The 21,563-nt window shown below is 45.7% G+C and overlaps 1 protein-coding gene across 1 annotated transcript; it reads right to left on the bottom strand.

The window, feature by feature from the left end:
- Positions 1 to 43: 43 nt before the first annotated feature.
- LOC114021666 (histamine H2 receptor) lies at positions 44 to 19,444 on the bottom strand. Its single transcript, XM_027831473.3, is given in 4 exon segments — positions 44 to 2,222; positions 4,693 to 4,869; positions 14,505 to 14,801; positions 19,170 to 19,444. Coding segments are annotated over 3 exon segments (1,188 nt in total). The 5' UTR covers positions 14,783 to 14,801; positions 19,170 to 19,444; the 3' UTR covers positions 44 to 1,489.
- Positions 19,445 to 21,563: the final 2,119 nt, after the last annotated feature.

The following is a 21,563-nucleotide window of genomic DNA, read 5'->3' as shown; positions in this document are numbered from 1 at the left end:
CTACCCCACAATTAAACAGCCCTGTTGTCTAAGCCCTGGGAGCCTGAGTCAGCTGACAGAGCCAGCTGTGGGTGTTTAGTTGCAGTGTAGACATACCATAAAAGGTCCTTCTTCATGGCTTCCAGCCAGTGGAAGTGTTCTGAATGGCGGGTTGACTGATGAAGCCAGATTGCCTTGAGGAGGCTGCTGTGCAGAAAAATTCAGTCAGATTCAGGGTATTCTGGAGCCAGACTATATCAGAGTCAAAACAGGAGGGATCACATGTGCCACCTTCCTTGAGAGAGTTTCCCAGCTTCACAGTCAGACTGACTGGGCACAGGGAGAGTTTCTCTCAGCCACCCCTGAGCCCCAGTATGCTTCACCTCATCAGCAGGGAGGTTTTATTGTACAATGTCTGGTCACATTCAAAACTTGGGTGAATATCTCCCAGCCCCCCACCCCCACTTCCTTCTACAGCTGTTAATGTTGTACTGTTAAGCAGCTGCTGAACTCCATGCCAGAGGTTTCTGTGGCATTGTAGTGGTAGGATAAGTGATTCTTACATCTCTTACCTGCCAATCCAGTGTCCTGTGCAGCTTTTTTAGACAATTGTAAACCACTTATAACATCTTGGACAACAGGGGCTGTATAAGTTCTATAGAATGATAAAGGTCTCCATACTTGTTTCAGCCAACAGTCGTATTTGGTTGGGCAGCCTTCCAAAGGTCTGGGACACACAATTCATGTACCTGAACACCTCTCCTATCTGTCTGCACTTGCTGTTGATGAATCACTTATTTTAAATCTCTCAGACTTAGTTTGGAAAGTTTATAAGCTTTGCAACTACACACTTATTTTTGAAGAAAATTGGGATGGGATCTACCACGGTGCAGAGAGCCAGCACAAGACCTAGGCTCCGCTGAGGTCACTGGTGGCTGGGTCTTGTGATGTCTCTCTGCACATGAGTGACTTTCATTCATAGGCTAGAGCCTACCAACACCTCTGTGCATGATGAACTTTATTCACAAGTAGTCCCATTGAAAATGTGCAAGTAATGTTGAGCTTGTAACATAAGCTTTTGCAGGACCAGGGCTGTATTGAAGTGCCCTGAGAGGGTGCACATATACTCAATTGTAGATTACACCCAGGCTAAAAGGCGCTCAGTGAGCACAATTCATTTTTCACGGCTACTTTTTCAACATAAAGTTTGAATCATTCACAGGAAACTTTTCTGCTATTTATATATAGTGTAATTTTTTTTTAGTGGAAAACTAGTCAATTGGTTATGACAACTCAGCTGCAAGATCAAGGTCCTTTGCTGCTCTTTCAGAAAGTGCTACTAATTTTGTTCACAGCACAAAGGAAGATGAAAGGACAATATGGCATCATCCTGTTGCTCACATTTCACACAGATTACAGCCAAAATAAAAATGCATTTGTAATCTTGCGCCCAATCTCTTCCCAAAAAAATTCAATTAATAGACACCCCCCCTCCCAAAAAAAATACACATCAGTCCCCATACACTCTGCATCTGTCACATCCTGCAACAAGTAACCCAGAACTTTATTGTTTGTGCTTGCTCTTCAGCGCTCCAGTAGGCATTGGGACTTTAATGCTGTATTCTGGGTCTTGAGCAGTCTTGGAAAAGGTGGCTATTGAGACCATATCTTCTCCAATACCCACCTGAGACCTGCGCCTGCAGGTGAACAGGTTCTTCAGAGCCCGTTGGAAGTCCCGATTCAGAAAGGCGTAGAGCATGGGATTGATAGTAGAATTGCAATAACCTAACCAAGTTATGACCTTGAAGGCATCAACCAGGACTGGGCCGGTGGAATTGGTACCTTTGGCAGCTAGCCATATATTCAGAACAAAGTATGGTAACCAGCACAATATGAAGACTGAGATGATGATGCTAATGGTCCGAGTGGCTTTGTTTTCCAGCTGCAGGTTGTTCTGCCTCTTGCTATTGGGATGGTAGTGAATGTCAAGGGACTGAGACATGATGCGAGTGGCCTTGAGTCGCGATGCTCGGTAGATGAAGAAATACATGCTGCACATAATCATGAAGGGGACAAAAAATGCCAGGGCAGAAGCGACGATGGCAAAAGTCCAGTTGGTGACAAAGATGCACTCTTTGCCAGCATCAAAATCTACACCAGGTATCTCATTCCAGCCTTGCATGACTGGTAGGAAGGAAATGAGGGAGGAGTATACCCAGACCATACAGGTCATTACGATGCACCTGCAAATGGAAGATCAGGAGGGTAAAAACTTGGGAGTACAAGTTATTCTGAGATCTTCCTTGAAAACAGCTGACACTACTGATACTCCACAGGTGTGTTGTGGAGATCAGTCAATGCTTCTGAAGTGCTCTGAAGAGGTAAGTATAGAGAAGCCTGAGACACACTGTTTGGGTCCAAATTTGAACATTTCCAAAGTCTGGGTTATTTGGATTATGCTTAGATTTAGGCCAGTCTGTTTATCAGGGACCCATAGAACTGGTTGGAAAAATAGCGGGAAACATTGTTTCAGGGAATATTTTCTTTTCTGTTAGAATATTGACACATTGACATTTTCCAACCAGTTGTAGGGTCAGGAGGTGATCGTCATTTTACGCTGGTAAGACATGGTGCCCAAATTTTGCAACCCTTTGACACAGCTTAGCAGGGCCCTCAGGACAACTCCCTAATTTCCCATCTAGATTTATGAACTTTTTAAAAAATGGCCAGGGCACGGGGAAAGTCACACTCACCTAAACTGTCCCAGCCCGCAGCAGCCCTCTACCGTAGGTTTCCTATGGAACACTGGTAGGAGCTTAAACCTGCGCTCACCACGGGAACTCCTGGGTTAGGATGGTGAGGGTAAATCCATGACATGCCCTGCCCACACCTTGAATACTGCATCCAGTTCTAGTCCATCTCATCTCAGAAAAGACACGTTAGAATTGCAAAAGGTACTGAGCAGGGCCAGGAAAATGATTAGAGGAATGGAACAGCTTCCATATGAGGAGAGATTTAAAAGACTGGGACAGTTCAACTTGGAAAAGATTATTAAAGGGGGGATATGACAGCGGCCTACAAAATTGTGATTGAATTGAAGAAAGCGAATAAGGAAGTATTATTTACTCTTTCACATAACACCAGAACCAGGGGTCACCCAATGAAATTTATAGGCAGTAGGTCTACAACAAACATAAGGAAGTACTTCCGCACACAATGCACAGTTAACCTGTGGAACTCATTGCTAGGGGATGTTGTGAAGACCAAAAGTATAACTGAGTTCAAAGAAGACTTAGATAATTTCATGCCTAATAGCCATTGATGAACCTATCCTCCAAGATGGTCAGGGATGGGAACTTCATGCTCCAGGTGTCCCTAAACCTGTGATTGCCAGACACAGGGACTGCATGATGGGGGATGGATCACTCTAAATTGCCCTCTTCTGTTCATTCCCTCTGAAATGTGTGGTACTGGCCACTGTCAGAAGACAGGACATTGGGCTTAATGGACCATTGGGCTGACCCAGTATGGCCCTTCTTATGTTTTTTTGGAGGGTCCCACTATCTACATTTTCCCGGGAATCACTACTTCCTGAAACATGTAGGTGGGCACACTGACTCCCTTGTGCCGTCAGCTATGTATCAAGTCTGTAGCACTGCCTAAAACTCATTACTAGCCAAATAATTTTGCAACATGTTCCTAATTCAAAAGGGGCATTCATAGAAGTGCATGCAGGCCAGGTCAGCCATGGGGTTCTTTACAAAGTAGGGGTCTTTAAATGGTGCAAAGGGCTGCTTATCAAATACAGATCAGATTTTGGGTGGTGGCTGCAAATGGCTCATCTGGAACTGTCATGGCCCATAGTAAGGGTGTGTTCCACATTTGAGTAAAAACTCTGAAGGATTTGGGGACTCAAAAATTAGCACTATGGGGAGTTAAATATAAATAAACTAGGAGCTGAAAGCCTGTCCTGTCACACAGGTGTGGCATTTGGGCCAACTAATCCACTTCATAAAGTACCACTGGGTGTACTTCATAAAATCAAAATGGCTGAGAACTTAAAAATTGGACAGTGATGGACAGCGTCCCCCAGTGGTGACTGAACCTGGTGCTATTCTAAACAAAAAGAGCTCTCAGCCATGCTTGTAGCTGTTTCCATCACTTCACACTGTACAGACATTCTAGGCTTCAGAGTGACAGTCCTGGGATCTTATTACATAGATACTATTTTAGAATATGAGACTTGATTGCCTGTGTCTAGGTACTTGTATGATCTCCATTACTAGAGTATTTGACTGCCTCACACTCTTTATTTAGCCTCACAACACACATCTGTGAGGCAGGGCAGTGCTATGATCTCCATTTTATAGATGGGGGACCTGTGACACAGAGACTAAGTGACTTGCCCAAGGTCACACAGGAAGTCTGTGGCAGATCAGGAAATGAAGTCAGGCTTTCCCAAGTCCCTTGCTAGCCCACTGGATAATTCTTCCTCTCAATTCTTGATCTTAAATTATTCTTTCTTAATGGGTGCAGTTCTTAGCTCCCATTTGAATTTGAGGTGTAAGAGCAGAGATGGCAATCTGTCCAAATTAGCCCTCCGGGGATGTTTTATGATAGTTGTTAAACCCTGGAATTGGGACTGATGATGGAACATCTGACAGATCCTAAAACCTTCCTCCATCTCCATGATCTTTTGAGAAGTATACTCGCCTTCGACGTGACATCCTCATTGAATAATGATAGGGGGTCACCACGGAGCAATATCTATCCAGACTGATAAAGCACAATGTGACAATGGACGCCGTGCAGAACATGACATCAAAAGAAATCCACACTTTACAGAACAGCTTCCCAAATAGCCACATCCCTGTCACCTCATAAATTATGCTGTGGGATGGTGAGAGAGAGAGAGAGAGAGAACACAATATATTGTTACAATTGAAGAGTGATTATTTTTTTTGCTATGTAGAAGCCTATTTACCCAAGACCCAAGTTTATGTCATACCCTGTTGGCAAGATTAGTGAAAATATGGCGACTGTTATTGAGATACATTGAAATTTTGTTAGGAGGCAAATTGGAGTAATCCCCAAGTTTGATGCCCAAGACTTTAGCCTGATATGGGACATAGTTAAGGTCCCACTTATGCTACAAGATGGAACACTGTTTTAATGGAATCCCTTGGCATGGTTGCAGTTTTAGTGCAGATCATCTCTAATTTATTTTTATTTTCATATATGGTTATGTTTGTCACAGGCTTTTTCCGTGCCACAAGAAGACACTTATGGAACCAAAACGAGAGAGCTATTCTTCACAACAGCTCATATTGGAGCACTGGAAGATCAACCTCATCTTTTGCATTGTAGAATTTTTCAGCCTGCTGGATTTTGCCTCTTTTGTATAAAAAAAAAAAAAAAAAGATTTTTTTATCACCATCCCAAAAAATAAGGTCTTAAGTTTTTTCTCAGCCACCTTCAGTAATCAATTCGGTGGCAATTTTTGCCCTTTTTGCACTGTGCTGAAGAAGAGAGTTTATATTAGGTTCTAACTGACATTTTGATGTATTATCTGGATGGTGCTGTTTTAGACTGTGTTTTTCTTTTTGTATTTGACAAAGAGATGTCATATGTGATTTAATAAAATTGAACTGCATAGTCTTCTCATGATATTTCAATTCCTGGGCTTGGAATAGCTTCCCTCCTCCAACGTTCCAAGCAGCTTTGGTACTTCCCATCTGGTCTGCTACTTCAGATTTCATGCATTTTAGCTTCTGGATAATGGGATTCATATGAGAACCCCAGTTCTCATGTTGTTTAGCCTATAAATGCCTCACTGAGGCAAGTAAGCCAGTGAAAATCACTCACCTGCACCAAAATATTACCAACAAAGTCAGAGAAACCATAACAAATGAACGAAGAGTACTTGTGGCACCTTAGAAACTAACATTTATTTGAGCATAAGCTTCCGTGGGCTAAAACCCACTTCACTGGATGCATGCAGTGGAAAATACAGTAGGAAGATATATAGATATAGATATACAGAGAACATGAAAAAATGGGTGTTGCCATACACACTATAAGGAAAGTGATCAATTAAGGTGATCACTTAATTGATCAGAATCGCACAGAATCACAGAGTAGGAAGAGACCTCAGGAGGTCATCTAGTCCAACCCCGTGCTCAAAAGCAGGACCAGTCCCCAATGTTTGCCCCAGATCCCTAAAAGGCCCACTCAAGGATTGAACTCACAACCCTGGGTTTAGCAGGCCAATGCTCAAACCACTGAGCTATCCCTCCCCCTAAGAAAAGGCTTTCATAGAATATCAGGGTTGGAAGGGACCTCAGGAGGTCATCTAGTCCAACCCCCTGCTCAAAGCAGGACCAATCCCCAATTTTTGCCCCAGATCCCTAAATGACCCCCTCAAGGATTGAACTCACAACCCTGCGTTTAGGGGGCTAATGCTCAAACCACTGAGCTATCCCTACTCCCTTAACTGATTACTCTCATTATAGTGTATATGACAACACCCATTTTTTCATGTTCTCTGTGTGTGTATATATATCTTCCTACTGTATTTTCCATTGCATGCATCTGATGAAGTGGGTTTTAGCCCACGGAAGCTTATGCTCAAATAAATTTGTTAGTCTCTACGGTGCCACAAGTACTCCTGTTCTTTTTGCTGATACAGACTAACACAGCTGCGACTCTGAAACTCGTAACAAATGAGTAACCAGTCAGGAAGCTTGAGGCAGGAGTACAACGGGCTGCGTGGTCTGCAGTGCTATAGCATTTACCTGGCTGCAATTTGTTTCTTCCTACTTTTACCAGCTTTATATAAGTCCTTGACTTCTCCTGCAAAAACTTTCTATTGGACTTATGTTATGTGACACAGTGAACAGTTCACTGCCTTTGTGAGAATTAATTCCCGTCTCCTTCCCTGCAACTATATAGCTTCGTAGTCTCTTACCACTAAAACCACAGCAGTTGCTCTAACCCTATTGGAGTTCTTTCAGCTTTGCCGGCTAGAAAGAGGAAAGGAATACAATCTATATAGAATGCTCTTTTTAAATGCTTGGGTTTGGTTTAATTAATTTAATTAGTATTAATTAAAATTGCTTTTACAGGTTACAATTCTTCTGCCTCTTCAGAATGGTAATGGCACCCAATGTATTAGCATCTGTGCTACGGTACGAGCTAGAGGCCCCAGTCAGTACCAGAGCCTTGTTATACAAATGTACAAACGTTTATCTGAGGAGTTAGGAGGAGCTCTGTGTGTTGTCTTATATGGCCCCATTACAGTAGTATTTGAGCACCTCACAGTGTATAACATTTATCCTCACAACACCCCTGTGAGGTAGGGAAGGGCTGTTATCCCCTTTTTACAGATGATGGGATGGATTCACAAAGGTATTGGGGGCCTGAATCCAATGTTCTGGTGAGATTCTCCAAATCACTGCTCAGCTGCCACTTAGCTCCTGATTCTCTGAGCTGCTGCCAATCAGTATTTGCAAAGCTGCTTGCGTCGCGATGCCTCCCCACCACTAATGACCTGCTCAGAGCCCTAGTGCAAGCCAGTTCCCTGCTGGCCCTGAAGCAGGATTTTTGAACTAGGCCTTCCCCTGCCTACCTTGCCCCAGGGGCCCAACTCCTGAAGGTGTGCTCTCAACCTCAGGTCTTTCCTGCTGGATATATTCTACTTTGTATTGGAGTAGGAATTAGAACCTGCATCTCCCACAGGCAAACAGAGTGCCCCAACCAGTCAGCCGTCCCTTCAGCAGACTGGATAACGTGCACATTCTCTAGACACCAATAATCTCCTCCAGCTTTTTACACAGGAGGAACCATTCTGATTTAAAATAGATGCATTTAGGCTCATACAATGGGCTTAAAATTAAGTGACGTGGCCAGACGGAGTTTTTAAAAGAAATCAAGTGTGCTTCATGCCAAAGTGCTCTGCAAAGTACACCTATACATCACCCCTGAGATCTAGCCACGTCTGGGGTGGAGGGCAGCAGGCAAGCGCCATACAAACCACACAAGAGTTGGGGAGATGACATTTTGACTAAAGACATCATGACAAACTCCCCAACCTTATGAGAAGTGCTATAAAGCCCCCTCTCTTGAGATGTTTAAACTGGGACAAAGAGCTCAGGGTCTCAGGAACAATCCTGTACTGGCAGGGTGATGGATTAGCTGACCCAATTGTGGTTTCTCTCTAATTTCACTTTTTTCTAAAGAATAAAGGGTGTTATGATGATATCCTCAGTGACACGAGCACAGCCTGTCCATTCATTACTGAGCACCAAATCTTAGGTGCCATTAATGAAGGAATAATATGAGATTGAGAGTATCCAGTCTCTATACTACACATATGTTGTTAACATTCTCTGAAATGTTCCAATTAACAAGAGGAGAAGCATCCAGACAGGGGTAGATGCTAGTGCTGGTTGAACATTTTTCGATGTAACAGTTTTCCCTCCTGAAAATGCAATTTTGTTGAAACTGAAATGTTTTACTGGAACATGTCAATTTTGACAACATTTCTGATCGGGGAAAAAAGTCAAAACGAATCATTTTGATAACGTTGAAACGTTTCGCTCCATTAAGATAAAATGCTTCATTTTTATTATCATTTGAATTCATTTTGTTTAACTTGTACATTTAATATATATATATATATATATATATATATATATATATAATGTTTCCACATGATCAGAATGAAACATTTTACCTTATTAAAACAGAACATTTTGATTATTTTAAATTGGAATATTTTGGAATTTTCATTCCCTGAGAAATTTGTTCTTTTCAATCTGATTTGGAACAAAAACAAATGTTGAAATCTCAGAATTTCCCACAGAATAGAAATTCCACTTTCTAGTCAGTCCTAGTAGGCACCTGTGGACATGGAGAGAGAAATTAGGGGCTGACTGCCAACTTTGCTCACAGAGTAGTACCTTACTTCACAAGTAGCTTCATTGATTTCAGTAGGAGAATTTGTGAAACAAGGTACTAGATGGCAGAACCTGTCTTTTAAGCCCCAATACTGCAAAGACTTATGCACATGCTTAACTCCAGGCACTGCGAGCAGCTCTAGTCAACCACTGAAGCTGATGCAACTACTCAGAGTATGTACAATTAATCACCTGTGTAAGTCTTTGGAGCAACAGGGGGTCTTAGTTAGCAGAGCACTGTAGGAAGGCCAAAGAGTTTGAGGCATAGTATAGATGCCAATCTGAGAACACACTGCCAGCTGACCTGATACCTTCTTAGTGGTGATATTAAGTACTATTTTGTAATGCTTGGAAAATATAGATCCTGAAAAAAATCAGAGAAATTTCAACATCAGAACCGTACTTTTTTTTACCTTCTTGCTGCATCACTAATCTGAAATCAAGTGAAGCATTGTATGAGAGTCCCTTTGTCTCTATAACTAAACCACTTTTCTTTCCCTAAAGCTGGCGAAGGAGGGACTGAATGTTCCTTCCACTGAATCACATAGGCTTGTTCTTTCTGGCACGTGTTAATGAACAAAACAGTGCAGCACATCTGATCTGCTGCAATTCAGCGTAAAAGCTGAAACAGCCACGCTGGGAAGTTGTGAACCTAAATCCACCTCTATTGTACTTGTGGCATATGCTAGCCAGCTAGCTAGTCTATGGCGGTCTTGGTTCTGCCCCAAAGATGTCATGCAGCTTGATAGGGGGTCTCTATAACCTTTAAGTCCCCATATGTGATGTCCATAGTACCTGAGCTAAGTGCATACTGAGAACTTCCCCATTCTGGGAGTCTGTGACACAGAGACTCTTTGGCAAAGGTTCCCCTGTTCTTTGCAAGCAACTCTCACCTCAGACCTGACAAAGTCACTACACCAAACGCATGTCTTACAGAATATTTATCCATAAAGAGTAGCATGTGAGGATCTACAAGAAAGCTCACAACCTGTCAAGCTTCACAATCATTGCGAGATGAATGTACAGGTAATATATGAGGAATCATGTATTTATATTGAACGTATGCTCTATGAACTTGGCGTAGAAATTAACCGCCAGGAGGTAACATGCTGTGGTGATGGCCCATGTGGGCAAGGGGGAGTCATCGCCCCGCCCTGCTTGGCTGGCGATACAAGACCAGGCTCAATTGTTTAGCCTTGCACAATACTAAGACGTTTAATGGGAACCCATCAGGGCCAATGGCAAGCCACTGACACCCTACGCATTGCACCACACTTAGAATGATAAACTGGAGCATTTTATTTTATCGTGCTTGGAGTGCTCGTTGCCTGTAATCAAGATGTCCATCAAGCTCCGTCTATGACTCAGCTCACCGTGGTATTTGAGCACCGTAAAGCATCAGCTAACAACGCAGGGGTAATACTGCTCCATGCTAAAACAACAGATTTGAATCCTTCGGTCTCGGATCAGCTCCTCCACCCAGGAGCACATTTTTCGGCCTGATGTTTGTTTTCACCTTCCCCTTTTCCAGTTAGAAGTGTTGTGCTGACTCCTTCTCCCCCTAGTGGCTGGCTTGCATAGTACAAGAGCCCTTCTACTGCGGAGAGCTAATGGAGAGTCTCCATTAGCTGAAATGGGATTTTGGAGGCAAAAGCTGCTGGATTCTGTGCTGGCTGACAATAGTGATGCCTATTCTCTGCAGCACTTTGATGTGCTATGTCAGAGCACTTGCAGCCTCCTAACTCCCCGAGGCTCGCAGTAATTCTGTGGTCCCGTGACATAAAGATCTTACTGCTGGACCCCTGCGGTGCTTAAAATGGCACCCTTGCCTACATGTGGTTCCCCTCGTAGTTTTCCTGATAAATATGGTGTCTCTCTCCTTAATGGGTTATTTTCTCTCTAACTGTATAATTAAGCCATTGGTTGTCATGGAAATACTTCCCCTCTTGAAATGCTATCTACCAACAATCCCCACCCCCCGTTTTTTCTTTGTTGTTTTCTCAGCCTACAAGCACTGCTCCTCTTCCCTACAAGACATAAGCATAGACAGATTACTCTTTGCTGAGCACCAGTTTCCTCAGCCTTTTTTGTTACCTCCATTTCCTTGGAGGTAAGAACCACCTCATCCCCTCCCTTCTCAGCTCTGCTGCTGACCCACAAGGAAATGTGGCATCAAATTCTCCACTCCTCCTTTACTGGGAAGAAAGCCTCTCCCACTGCTGGTGAGGGATGCTCCCTCCCAGTTCGGGGAGGTGAGCATTTTGTTTGGGAAATGCTCCCCCAGTCCGCAGTGCTGGCCCTAGCACTTCCTCTCACCCTAACCAGGAAGGCTGTGTCAGTAGGTGGATGGCAGAGGGGACATGTGGGTAGTTGGGAAGCTCTTGCAGGGAGAGCTCTTAGTTCTCTGAAGGTCCAGGAGGGGATCCGCGTGGCCACAGGAAGAATGTGGGAACTCCAGAGAACCACAGTGTGTTTAAGGGTCATGCATAGAATGAGAGGAAGAAAATCCGCTGGAGAGGAAGGGCTAGATTAAGAGGAAGAACATGTCAGTCGGGTGGGAGCAAGGAGCCTGAGGTATCTGTGGGGGGAGGTGGGGCTTGTTAACCCCCCCACCATGGGAGACCCAGGTTCCACTTCCAGCCCTGGTCACTTGTCCCTACGGCAAACTGGCAGGAAGACTTGCTGGAGAAAGGCCCTCAGCACAGAGCAGAAGGTAGGGGGAGGCAGTGCCCTCCACTTCCAGTGCAGAGTCTTGAGAGAGGGAGACTAAACTGGCAGAGGTAGCAGATTCTCCGCTCTGGGCTTCAACAGGGACATGGAGGTACCAACAAGCCTGAGGAAATGGGGGTTGGCAGACAGACTGCTGGAAGCACACCCCTGTTGGTTACGGTTATTAGTTATCCTTTATTTGTGACACTGCTTTCCCTGCTCCAGCCAGCTGGCGTTAACATGGCTCCTTTTGTCATGGTCACCATCAGGAAAGCACCAGCTCAGCTCTGGCCATAGGGGTTCCTCAGTTAACTTGTGTTCCCACTGCTAGGGGCAGCTTGCAACAGCAGAGCACTCATCACAGCCAGTCCCTTGTGGAGGGAGCCCTCAGCTGTGTAGGCCCAGCTTGGCAGCCTCCTCGCACTGCAGCAAGTATTTAACTGCCAGCTACTGCCTGACACCACCCACCCTGCCTCTCAGGCCGGGCAGCAAATCATGATCCCACTCCCCTCACCTCCTGTTCTTGTTCCATTTTGACTTGATCCTGAGTCATGTACTAGCCATGTGCACCTGGCCAGCCTCCACCTACGACGAACTGCCTGCTGACAAATCTGGGGGGCCCTTTTCAGTACAGAGCCTGTATACCAAACATGGGCTCTGACATGCTCCCCCTACCCCCACCACAGCTCATAATGAGGACCCCAATGTAAATGATGCAGAGTCCCTAACCTTACTCCCAATGAAGTCACTGCCAGCATTCCCAATGACTTCCCATGGGCCTGAAGGAGGGGAGTGGGTTATTTCATCATGCAACCAAAGCTGGAGCTATTGGAATTCATACACCCAACAAAGCAGACATAAGTTTGTGTAGCAACAGGTGGGAGTGGGAGGAGATAGAAGGGTGGTGCCAACGATGAGGCTGGAACAAGAGCTGACCGGAGGATGACCGTTGCATTTTGTGGCAATATTCAAGGGTTTGAAGTTTGATTATGTTCTGCTTTGGAAGGAAACCCAAACTGTTGAACATTTGCATGAAAACAGAAGCCTGTGGATCCTGTTATTGGCCTGGGATGCGGGAACCACGAGTTCATGTCCCTCTTCTGCCTGATTTAGAGCACAGGTTTTCAGCCCAGAGCACGCTACATCAGTTAGAGCAGCGACTTGACCATTGGTCTCCCATCTCCCATTCCCAGGTATGCTAACCTCCCAGGTATAGAATCACACTCACTCTTCCCCCGTGCCCAAAATTCTTCCTGATGAAAATTTTGTACCAACTGATGCATCTCTGTTAAACATCTCAGCTATGGTTAAACAGTATATAGAAAATATTTCAAGCAGCTCTAGTTGGGAACTGAACTGAGATTTTCCTGAGTTTGAAACTATGACTGTCTATTAATGTGGTTGGAAAGGATAACTTTAACTCTCTTCTAACACCATTTTGGTTTTCCTCTGAGGCTATTTAATAGGCTTCCACTCAATCTGTAACTCTCTCCTTGCTGGGAAATCCATTCCCCACGTTATTTTAACATTTTTGTCTTACTTCTTACACATCAGGGTTTAAATTTAAATAAAAGGGCCAAATTCATTTGTAGACTTTGGCTGCTTTGCATTGCTGATGTCTGAAAGCAGATGCAAACTCTGTTTAACCAGCTGGTTAAACTGGGTTTATGGCCATTTTGCATCACCAAAGGAGAACAATGCAGTCAGATCATAGTGGTGAATCTGGCCTAAAAGGTCTAAAGCGATTGGTCTAATCCCTCCTTAGTCTTTTTAGCCTCATGTCAATCATTAGAGCCGTGAATTTGTTTTCACCAGTGAAAGTGCAGTCAGAATACAATAATAAAGGAAAACCATCCTGGTCATTTTTGCCTTCTCAATGCAGACAGCTTTAAACAAAACAAAATTTTTAGTCTTCCATTTATAAATCACAAGCAGATCCAGACAGCTGAAAATGATAGCAATTGTTCTGTCCTGTTTATGTAGGTAAAACATTTATTTTGCAAGAACACCACTCCCCTCCTCCACTGGTGTTTGGACTGGGCTAGAAGAAATATTAAAGAGGGTATTACTGGGATAAAAATAGGATGAATAATCTAATCTTTAAAAATATGTCAGGTTACTAATACAAGTGTTATGTGCTACACGGGTAGGACATTTTTCTGAATATATGAGCTCAGATTTTTTCTCACTCTGGTTTTATTCTGGTTTAACTCCATTGACTTCAGTGGAGTTGCCCCTGGTTTCCACAAGTGTAAATGAGAGAACAATCTGGTCCAAGATATTATCTTAATGGAAACATAATTATTAAATTGAAGACTGGAACTAACTGAGGGCCTGATCTTGTATTCCTTGAGCCCACAAAACTCCCATTGCCTCCAGTGGTTTTCGTAGGCTCACAAGGAATGCCAGAGTAGTCTCTGAGGGAGGGAGAGCACATCTACACTGCAAGCTAGCTGAGCGCAAACCTGTCCGGACCCTGGGGGTATGTATTCAGGCAGCTGCTAGTGCTACCCACAGCTACCCTGCTGGTTTTAGTGCACTAGCTCAAGCAGAGCTAGCACGGGTCTGTCTACTCAGGCTGGGAAGCAGGCTCCTAGCTGCAGTGTAGACATACCCTGAGTATATGCATCATTATTCCCATTTTACAGGTAGAGAAACTGAGATACAGGGAGGTGAAGTGATTGACCCATGGTGAGTTTGTAGCAGTGCTGGGACTGGAGCCCAGGCGTCCTGTTTCCTATGCACCATCTACTAGACCATTAGACTTGCCTTCTACATAGTAGCCACTGAGCTAAGCGCTACTGAATGCCATCAAATAAGTGTATTACTAGCAGGTCTTACCTTACAAGCAGTTCTTACCTAAATGGCATGACCAGACAAGCAACGAGGAGATCTGCCATGGCTAATGACATAATAAACATGTAAGTTGCGGTACGCAGCCTCTTCTCCACCACAGGGCAGATAAAAACCACTGTATTCCCAAACAGAGTGATCAAGTCTATGAAGGTTAGTATCAGTCCAACAGCCACCTCCCGGGGACCCATTCCTGCCCCTGTCCAGTTGCCATCTCCTCTTATCCAGGACAGGGCAGTGGAGGAGATGTTGGAGAGGGACGATGTATTTTTGTCCATCAGCATCTTCCCCCAGTGTTCAGACCTGAAGCAGAGAAGAAAAAAACACAGGCTTTGAAGCAAATTAATTCCAGGTCTATGGAAGAAAAGATGAAAACTATAATTATGTCTCATTCACTTAAAAAGTCCCACGCACCCTCCTTAGCAATCTGCCCGCGCTGTGTCATTGTTACTGATTCACTGGGGGGAGCTTGTAATCCCAATGATAGTGTTATATATGTGCCACACTGGCTGAAAGGCATCATGAAAATTAAAAGCCTTCCTGTGAATGAAAAGCACAAAATTAGGGGACGCTTGATACAGGGAAAAAGCACTGAGCATTGGAAAAAGAAGCAATGGGAATCTAGAATTAAAGCAGCCTTGCTAAATTCCACTCCCCTGGGGTGAGTAATCTGATTTGATGGGCAAGTAAAAAATTTTCTCATTATCATCTTGGTCCTTGTCAAGGTGGATGAGAAGATTTTTCTGCTTAGTCTGGATACATACGTAACCCATTGTTCAGTATGTTCTATGTGCCCCCCTCTGTGCCCGATCCTCTGATGATATGGGTCTGTTACAGCTCCTAGTCATGGAATTTGGTCCTTGAGGTCAAGCTAGAGAGGCTTATGCTCTTATCTCTAGAGGTTCCCTAGTTCGACTCCTAGTCGTGATCAGAATGGTGGTGTAATATATATTCATGGCTAGAGAGTTGGAAAATGGAATTTCCATTTGGGGGAAATTTCTGACATTTTGGCATTTATTTTTATTCTGAATCAGAATGAAAAACTGAAATTTTGAAATTTACCACAGAATGGAAATTCCCACAAATTTCGATTTTGGAGACATCAAACTGTTTCAGTTTGATAATGTTGAATTGCTCCATTTCCATGTCGAAGTGTTAGTGCACACAAATTTGAAGAGGGTCAGTAGAAACGTACTGCTGATCCATAGCTAACATTGAAGTCACAAGCTAATAGCATACATATGTCACAGCAACTAGAATTCAGTTCCATAAACCCAACTAGCCAAACCCAACCTCCCGAACTATTGGAGAATCTCTAGGTGTGACAGAATGCACGCCTGGGTTCACCCCCTCCACAATATTGTAATAATTTTTGTACAAGGCATGTCTTGTAAGGTATTATTTGAAAACTCATAATTTGCTGGTCGATATTGTCCTGATAAAATAAATGAGGCAACGTTCCATGTGACATAATAAGATTTCACTGCATGAAGTTATTAACACATGTTCCAAACCCCACAGCCCGGACCAAACTGAGGTTGGCAAACAGGTCTCTTCTAAACAAAGGAATATGTGCTTTGCTTAATTTGCATATAACCAGTAAAGAGAGTCATCAAGCAGGAAGGGAAAAAAAGAAAGCTCAATCAGGTGAGGAAAAAGCCATCAGGGAACATCCTTCCACATAGACACTTTATGTCCTAGTGCCCAGCTGGAAATGTTTTTCAAGAGGGGGGCTGAAACTATAAAAAGGAGCGACAAATACCCAAAGCCCCCCCTCCCCCCTTCCTTCCCATCACATTCACTGCACCTGAAGTGACCAAAGAAGCATTCGTTGGACTCTGGCGTACAGGTCCTGACCTACAGGGTTTGCTCAGTAAGACGCTGAAATCATGTGGTGAGAAACTTTGCTTGAATCTGATATTGTTTGTTAAGTTAGGTAATAGTAAACATCTTATCTTTGTTTTTCTTATAACCATTTCTGACTTTTATGCCTCATTATTTGTACTCAAAATCTCTTTTTGTAGTTAACAAACCTGTTTTACTGTTTTTTTCTAAGCCGGTGTGTTTATACTGAAGTGCCTGAATAACTATTTGAGATAATAAGATGACATATTATTCCATTTAAGGAATAAATTGATTTACAATATTTTGTACTGTCTAAGAGAGGGCTGAGCAGTACAGGACATACATTTCCGGAGGGAAATTCAGGGCTGAGGGTGTGTTGGGGTCACCCTGCAGTATAACCGAGGCTGGTGAGAGCCAGACTGTGACTAGGTGTGTCTGGCAGGCTGCAGTTACACACAGACACTCAGGGTGTGACTTGCATACTGGAGGTTGTTTGTGAGTGGCGCAGCTGGGAGCTACTGTAGCAAGACATATTAAGGCACCCAAGTTGCAGGGCAGGGGTGACACAGCTGCTCATTAGTCTGGATTATACCCTGGCACATCACACTAGACACATGCTAAAATGTGATACATTAAATCAAAATGAAGCCTCCTAACACCAGCCAAGATAGTAACCCATCTGCAAAATATCAAACTTAGCCCTCAGAAATGATTCCTCACCCACCTGCCAGAACAACTCTCCAGCCACAAAGCAAAGTCAATTCCTTCCCGACACCTGCCCCAGGATACCTCCCATCAAACACTCCAAAGCCTAGCACTTTTGATGTTCTGGCAAACCCACATGGGGAAGCAACTTCCAGATCCTGGAGCCCATATTTTCTAAAGTGACTATTGACTTTAGGTGTCCAGTTTGAGACACTTCAAAGGGGCTTGATTTTTGAAAGGGCAAATGAAAGGCACTTTGTGAAAATCAGCCTCTTTTAAGATGTCTCAGATTTTGCACCCAAAATCACTAATTACTCTTGAAGACCTAGGCTCCTACACTGAGAATGCCCTGTCCCAAGCACCCTCTCTATCAAACTAGGGGGCTGTTAGCTTGACTGCCTCACGCGATTACTGCTGCCACAGTATCACATGCCAGGTAAGCAAGACAGTCCCTTGGATAGCCAGGACTCCACCCATTTATGGCTTTTTTCGTTTCAAGCCAACGCTTTAAAGCTCATCTGCAAATCAAGTGACAGTCAGTGCAAGTCACAAGGAACTTGTGCCAGTGTATGTACTGATAGCTACTGGAAGAGTCTCTCTGAGGAATTAAGAACCTCCAAATAACCGTGGCATTGAGATTTAAGTCAATTTTTCAGTTCTTATGGCAACTATAAGAGTGGATGTTCTTTCCAGTTTCATGCTCTTCAATTCCTAATAGTCTAGCAGGAGCTGAAGGTTAACTGAACTCGTACGTCAAAATCCAAGACCTCATGGGAAAATTACTTTTCCATAGATAGCACAGCCTTCAGCTTCTAGTCTAGCAGGGGGTCATGTGTGACTGTTCATACACACAGCCAAACATTCCCTGTTCACAAGGCATTCAAACATCCTTCATACTATACCCTGGGCAGGTTAAGCTCTGAAATTTAGCAACTGGAACGTGAAGGTGTAAATTAGCGTATGCATAGTCCTGCTTTTGGCTCTTGATTTGGAATCTACTTTATTGACACAGACGTATTTCAGCGCGTGAAACTTCCTCGGAGCTGGTTTCCCACAGCGCACCCCCTTCCCCTCTCCCCATTATCAGTGCCTTCCTTGCTATCAGTACTTAACACAACTCCCAGCTTTTGTTTGCTTGCTTGCTTCCCACATAATCCATATTTTTCCTTTTGTGGGGAAAAAAACCTGGCAATCTTCTATCAGCAGCACACTTTTCAGATCCGTGAAGCATGCGGCATTTTATATTTAATATGTTCAGATATAACCAGCTCCCAGGAAGTCTCACTCACTGAAATATGTCTGGGTCAATAAAGTGGGTTACAAATCCAGAGCCAAAGGTAGAAATATGCATATTCTAATTTACACCTTCAAATGCAAGAGGCTAAATTTCAGACATTTATTGTTAACTATACTGCTGTCTCCATGTTATATTTTTGCTTGGATGAGTGTAGTTGCACAGTGTGCTCATGTGTTTTATCTGGATATGAACACAACTGTATAGTTAAAATAAATGCGTAAGAAACAGACACTTCTATATGCATTTTCAATATGTGTGCTTGGGTACATATGTACTACACACACACACACACCTAAATCTATGTGTATATCACATTCTGTATTCTCTCCATACTGAATTTTGTACTAACTGTAAATTGGCTGCTAATTAATACCTCTGCTACATAAAACACAGTGGAACTAACCATGTGTAGCTGGCTTTTGGTAACTAGGGTACCTTTTAGACTGGCGAAAAAACATCTACTTTGCCCGTTTCTAACCTCCTTTCCCCCCACCCCCATTTCACCTTCCAAGTTTTCAAAAATAACAGTAGTAACCCAGCTTCTAGATGCTATATAATGAACACCACAAATAACCAGGCAGTATTGGCACTGCTAGATTATAAATTCCTTGTTCCTCCTCATATCGTGACAAGTAAAGTGTTGAGGTTAATGTAAAATGTGTTATCCCAGTTGATGCAATTGGATTGGGGCGGGGGGGGGGAATGGTTCAGTGAATGAATGGATGGATAGACACACATCAGAACAGGAGGCACAGAGGAAATGCAATGCCCGTGACTGGTGAAACACGGCGGGCAATGAAGGGAGTCAGAGCATGTGCACTCACCTTTCCTTCCCTAAGTCTCCTGGCTTGAAGTTAGGTCAGTGTTGGGTCCTAGAGAGTGTGCCAGGTGGAACAGCAGCATCTCCTTCTCCATCAGCGAGTGTGCGACCAGGGGGTGCCTCCCTTCTGCAGCACATGGCCACACACAGCCCTGGACAGCTCTCAGGCTCTGATTCAGCAGATCCTACTTTTAAAAATCCACCAGCTCTGCCTACACATCCTGGGCCGGCTGCAGAAGCGGAGAGGATGCGAGACTCGCCCACTCACCTGCTCCAAGTGGCAGCATTAACACCTAAGGCCACCCGGGGGCGCATCTTCTCCAAAGCACCAAACGCTTCGGTCTCCTGCCGCTGGCTGGGCTGGGGCTTCTTGCCCTTCGCTGCTCAGTGTGGTCCGGTGCGGGAGGCCATTGCAACTGGCTTCTGTGCTTGCAGGAAACAGGGATTGCTTCGTGGCCGGGAAGCCAGGGAATTCTCTCCCCAGCCCCATCCAGTCTGGAGTAGTACCCTGATCCCCCTCAGTGTCCCCAGCAATAGCTCTCAGCCCCTTGCAGTTACTCACTGGCCAGCCCCAGGGAATCCCCCCCACCCCCATCCATTCCCTGGCCCCTGTCAGTCACTGACCAGCCCCAGGGAATCCCCCCGCCACCACCCATTCCCTGGCCCCTCAGTCACTGAGCAGCCCCAGGGAATCCCCCTTCCCCCATCCATTCCCTGGCCCCTGTCAGTCACTGAGCAGCCCCAGGGAATCCCCCCACCCCCATCCATTCCCTGGCCCCTGTCAGTCACTGACCAGCCCCAGGGAATCCCCCTGCCCCATCCATTCCCTGCCCCCTGTCAGTCACTGACCAGCCCCAGGGAATCCCCCTTCCCCCATCCATTCCCTGCCCCCTGTCAGTCACTGAGCAGCCCCAGGGAATCCCCCCGCCACCACCCATTCCCTGGCCCCTCAGTCACTGAGCAGCCCCAGGGAATCCCCCTTCCCCCATCCATTCCCTGCCCCCTGTCAGTCACTGAGCAGCCCCAGGGAATCCCCCTTCCCCCATCCATTCCCTGGCCCCTCAGTCACTGAGCAGCCCCAGGGAATCCCCCTTCCCCCATCCATTCCCTGGCCCCTGTCAGTCACTGAGCAGCCCCAGGGAATCCCCCTTCCCCCATCCATTCCCTGCCCCCAGGCCAGACACTGAGCAGCCCCAGGGAATCCCCCCCGCCCCCATTCCCTGGCCCCTCAGTCACTGAGCAGCCCCAGGGAATCCCCCTTCCCCCATCCATTCCCTGCCCCCAGGCCAGACACTGAGCAGCCCCAGGGAATCCCCCCCGCCCCCATTCCCTGGCCCCTGTCAGTCACTGACCAGCCCCAGGGAATCCCCCCCGCCCCCATTCCCTGGCCCCTGTCAGTCACTGACCAGCCCCAGGGAATCCCCCTTCCCCCATCCATTCCCTGGCTCCTGTCAGTCACTGACCAGCCCCAGGGAATCCCCCTGCCCCATCCATTCCCTGCCCCCTGTCAGTCACTGAGCAGCCCCAGGGAATCCCCCTTCCCCCATCCATTCCCTGCCCCCTGTCAGTCACTGACCAGCCCCAGGGAATCCCCCTTCCCCCATCCATTCCCTGGCCCTGTCAGTCACTGACCAGCCCCAGGGAATCCCCCTGCCCCATCCATTCCCTGCCCCCTGTCAGTCACTGACCAGCCCCAGGGAATCCCCCTGCCCCATCCATTCCCTGCCCCCTGTCAGTCACTGACCAGCCCCAGGGAATCCCACTCCCACCTCCATTCCCTGCCCCCTGTCAGTCACTGACCAGCCCCAGGGAATCCCCACTCCCACCTCCATTCCCTGGCCCTTTTCAGTCACTGGCCAGCCCACCGGAATCATAGAATCAAGGGATCACAGGACTGGGAGGGACACTGATAGGTCATCTACTCCAGTCCCCTGCTCTCATGGCAGGACTAAGTATTATCTAGACCATCCCTGACAGGTGTTTGTCTAACCTGCTCTTAAAGATCTTCAGTGATGGAGATTCCACAATCTCCACTGCTGGAGTGGCCCCAGGGACAGCCAGACCAGCCACTGCTCTGGTGATGCCCGGCAGCAGTCCCGGGCCAGCCGGAGCAGCTGCAGTCTGTGGCCCCGTGCAGCAGTTCCCAGCCGACTGGCTGGAGTAGCCACGGTCCGCTGGCCCTGGCAGTGGTCCCTGGGTGGCCAGCCGGAGCAGCCACAGTCCACAGCCCCAAGCAACTGGTGCCATTGGCCCCGGGTGCCCCCCCCAGCAGCAGCCCCCTTCATTCCCCCCGTTTCCCCAGCACCTCTCCCCCAAGATTTAATCATGGGTATTTTTCGTATAAGTAACGGAGAGGTCACAGTTCATGAATTTTTGTTTATTGCCCATAACCTGTCCA

This window comes from Chelonia mydas, chromosome 4, assembly GCF_015237465.2.
Source record: "Chelonia mydas isolate rCheMyd1 chromosome 4, rCheMyd1.pri.v2, whole genome shotgun sequence".
Taxonomy (NCBI): Eukaryota; Metazoa; Chordata; order Testudines; family Cheloniidae; genus Chelonia; species Chelonia mydas.
Note: the sequence above shows the minus strand (reverse complement) of the source record. Positions and strands in the feature narration are given on the sequence as shown.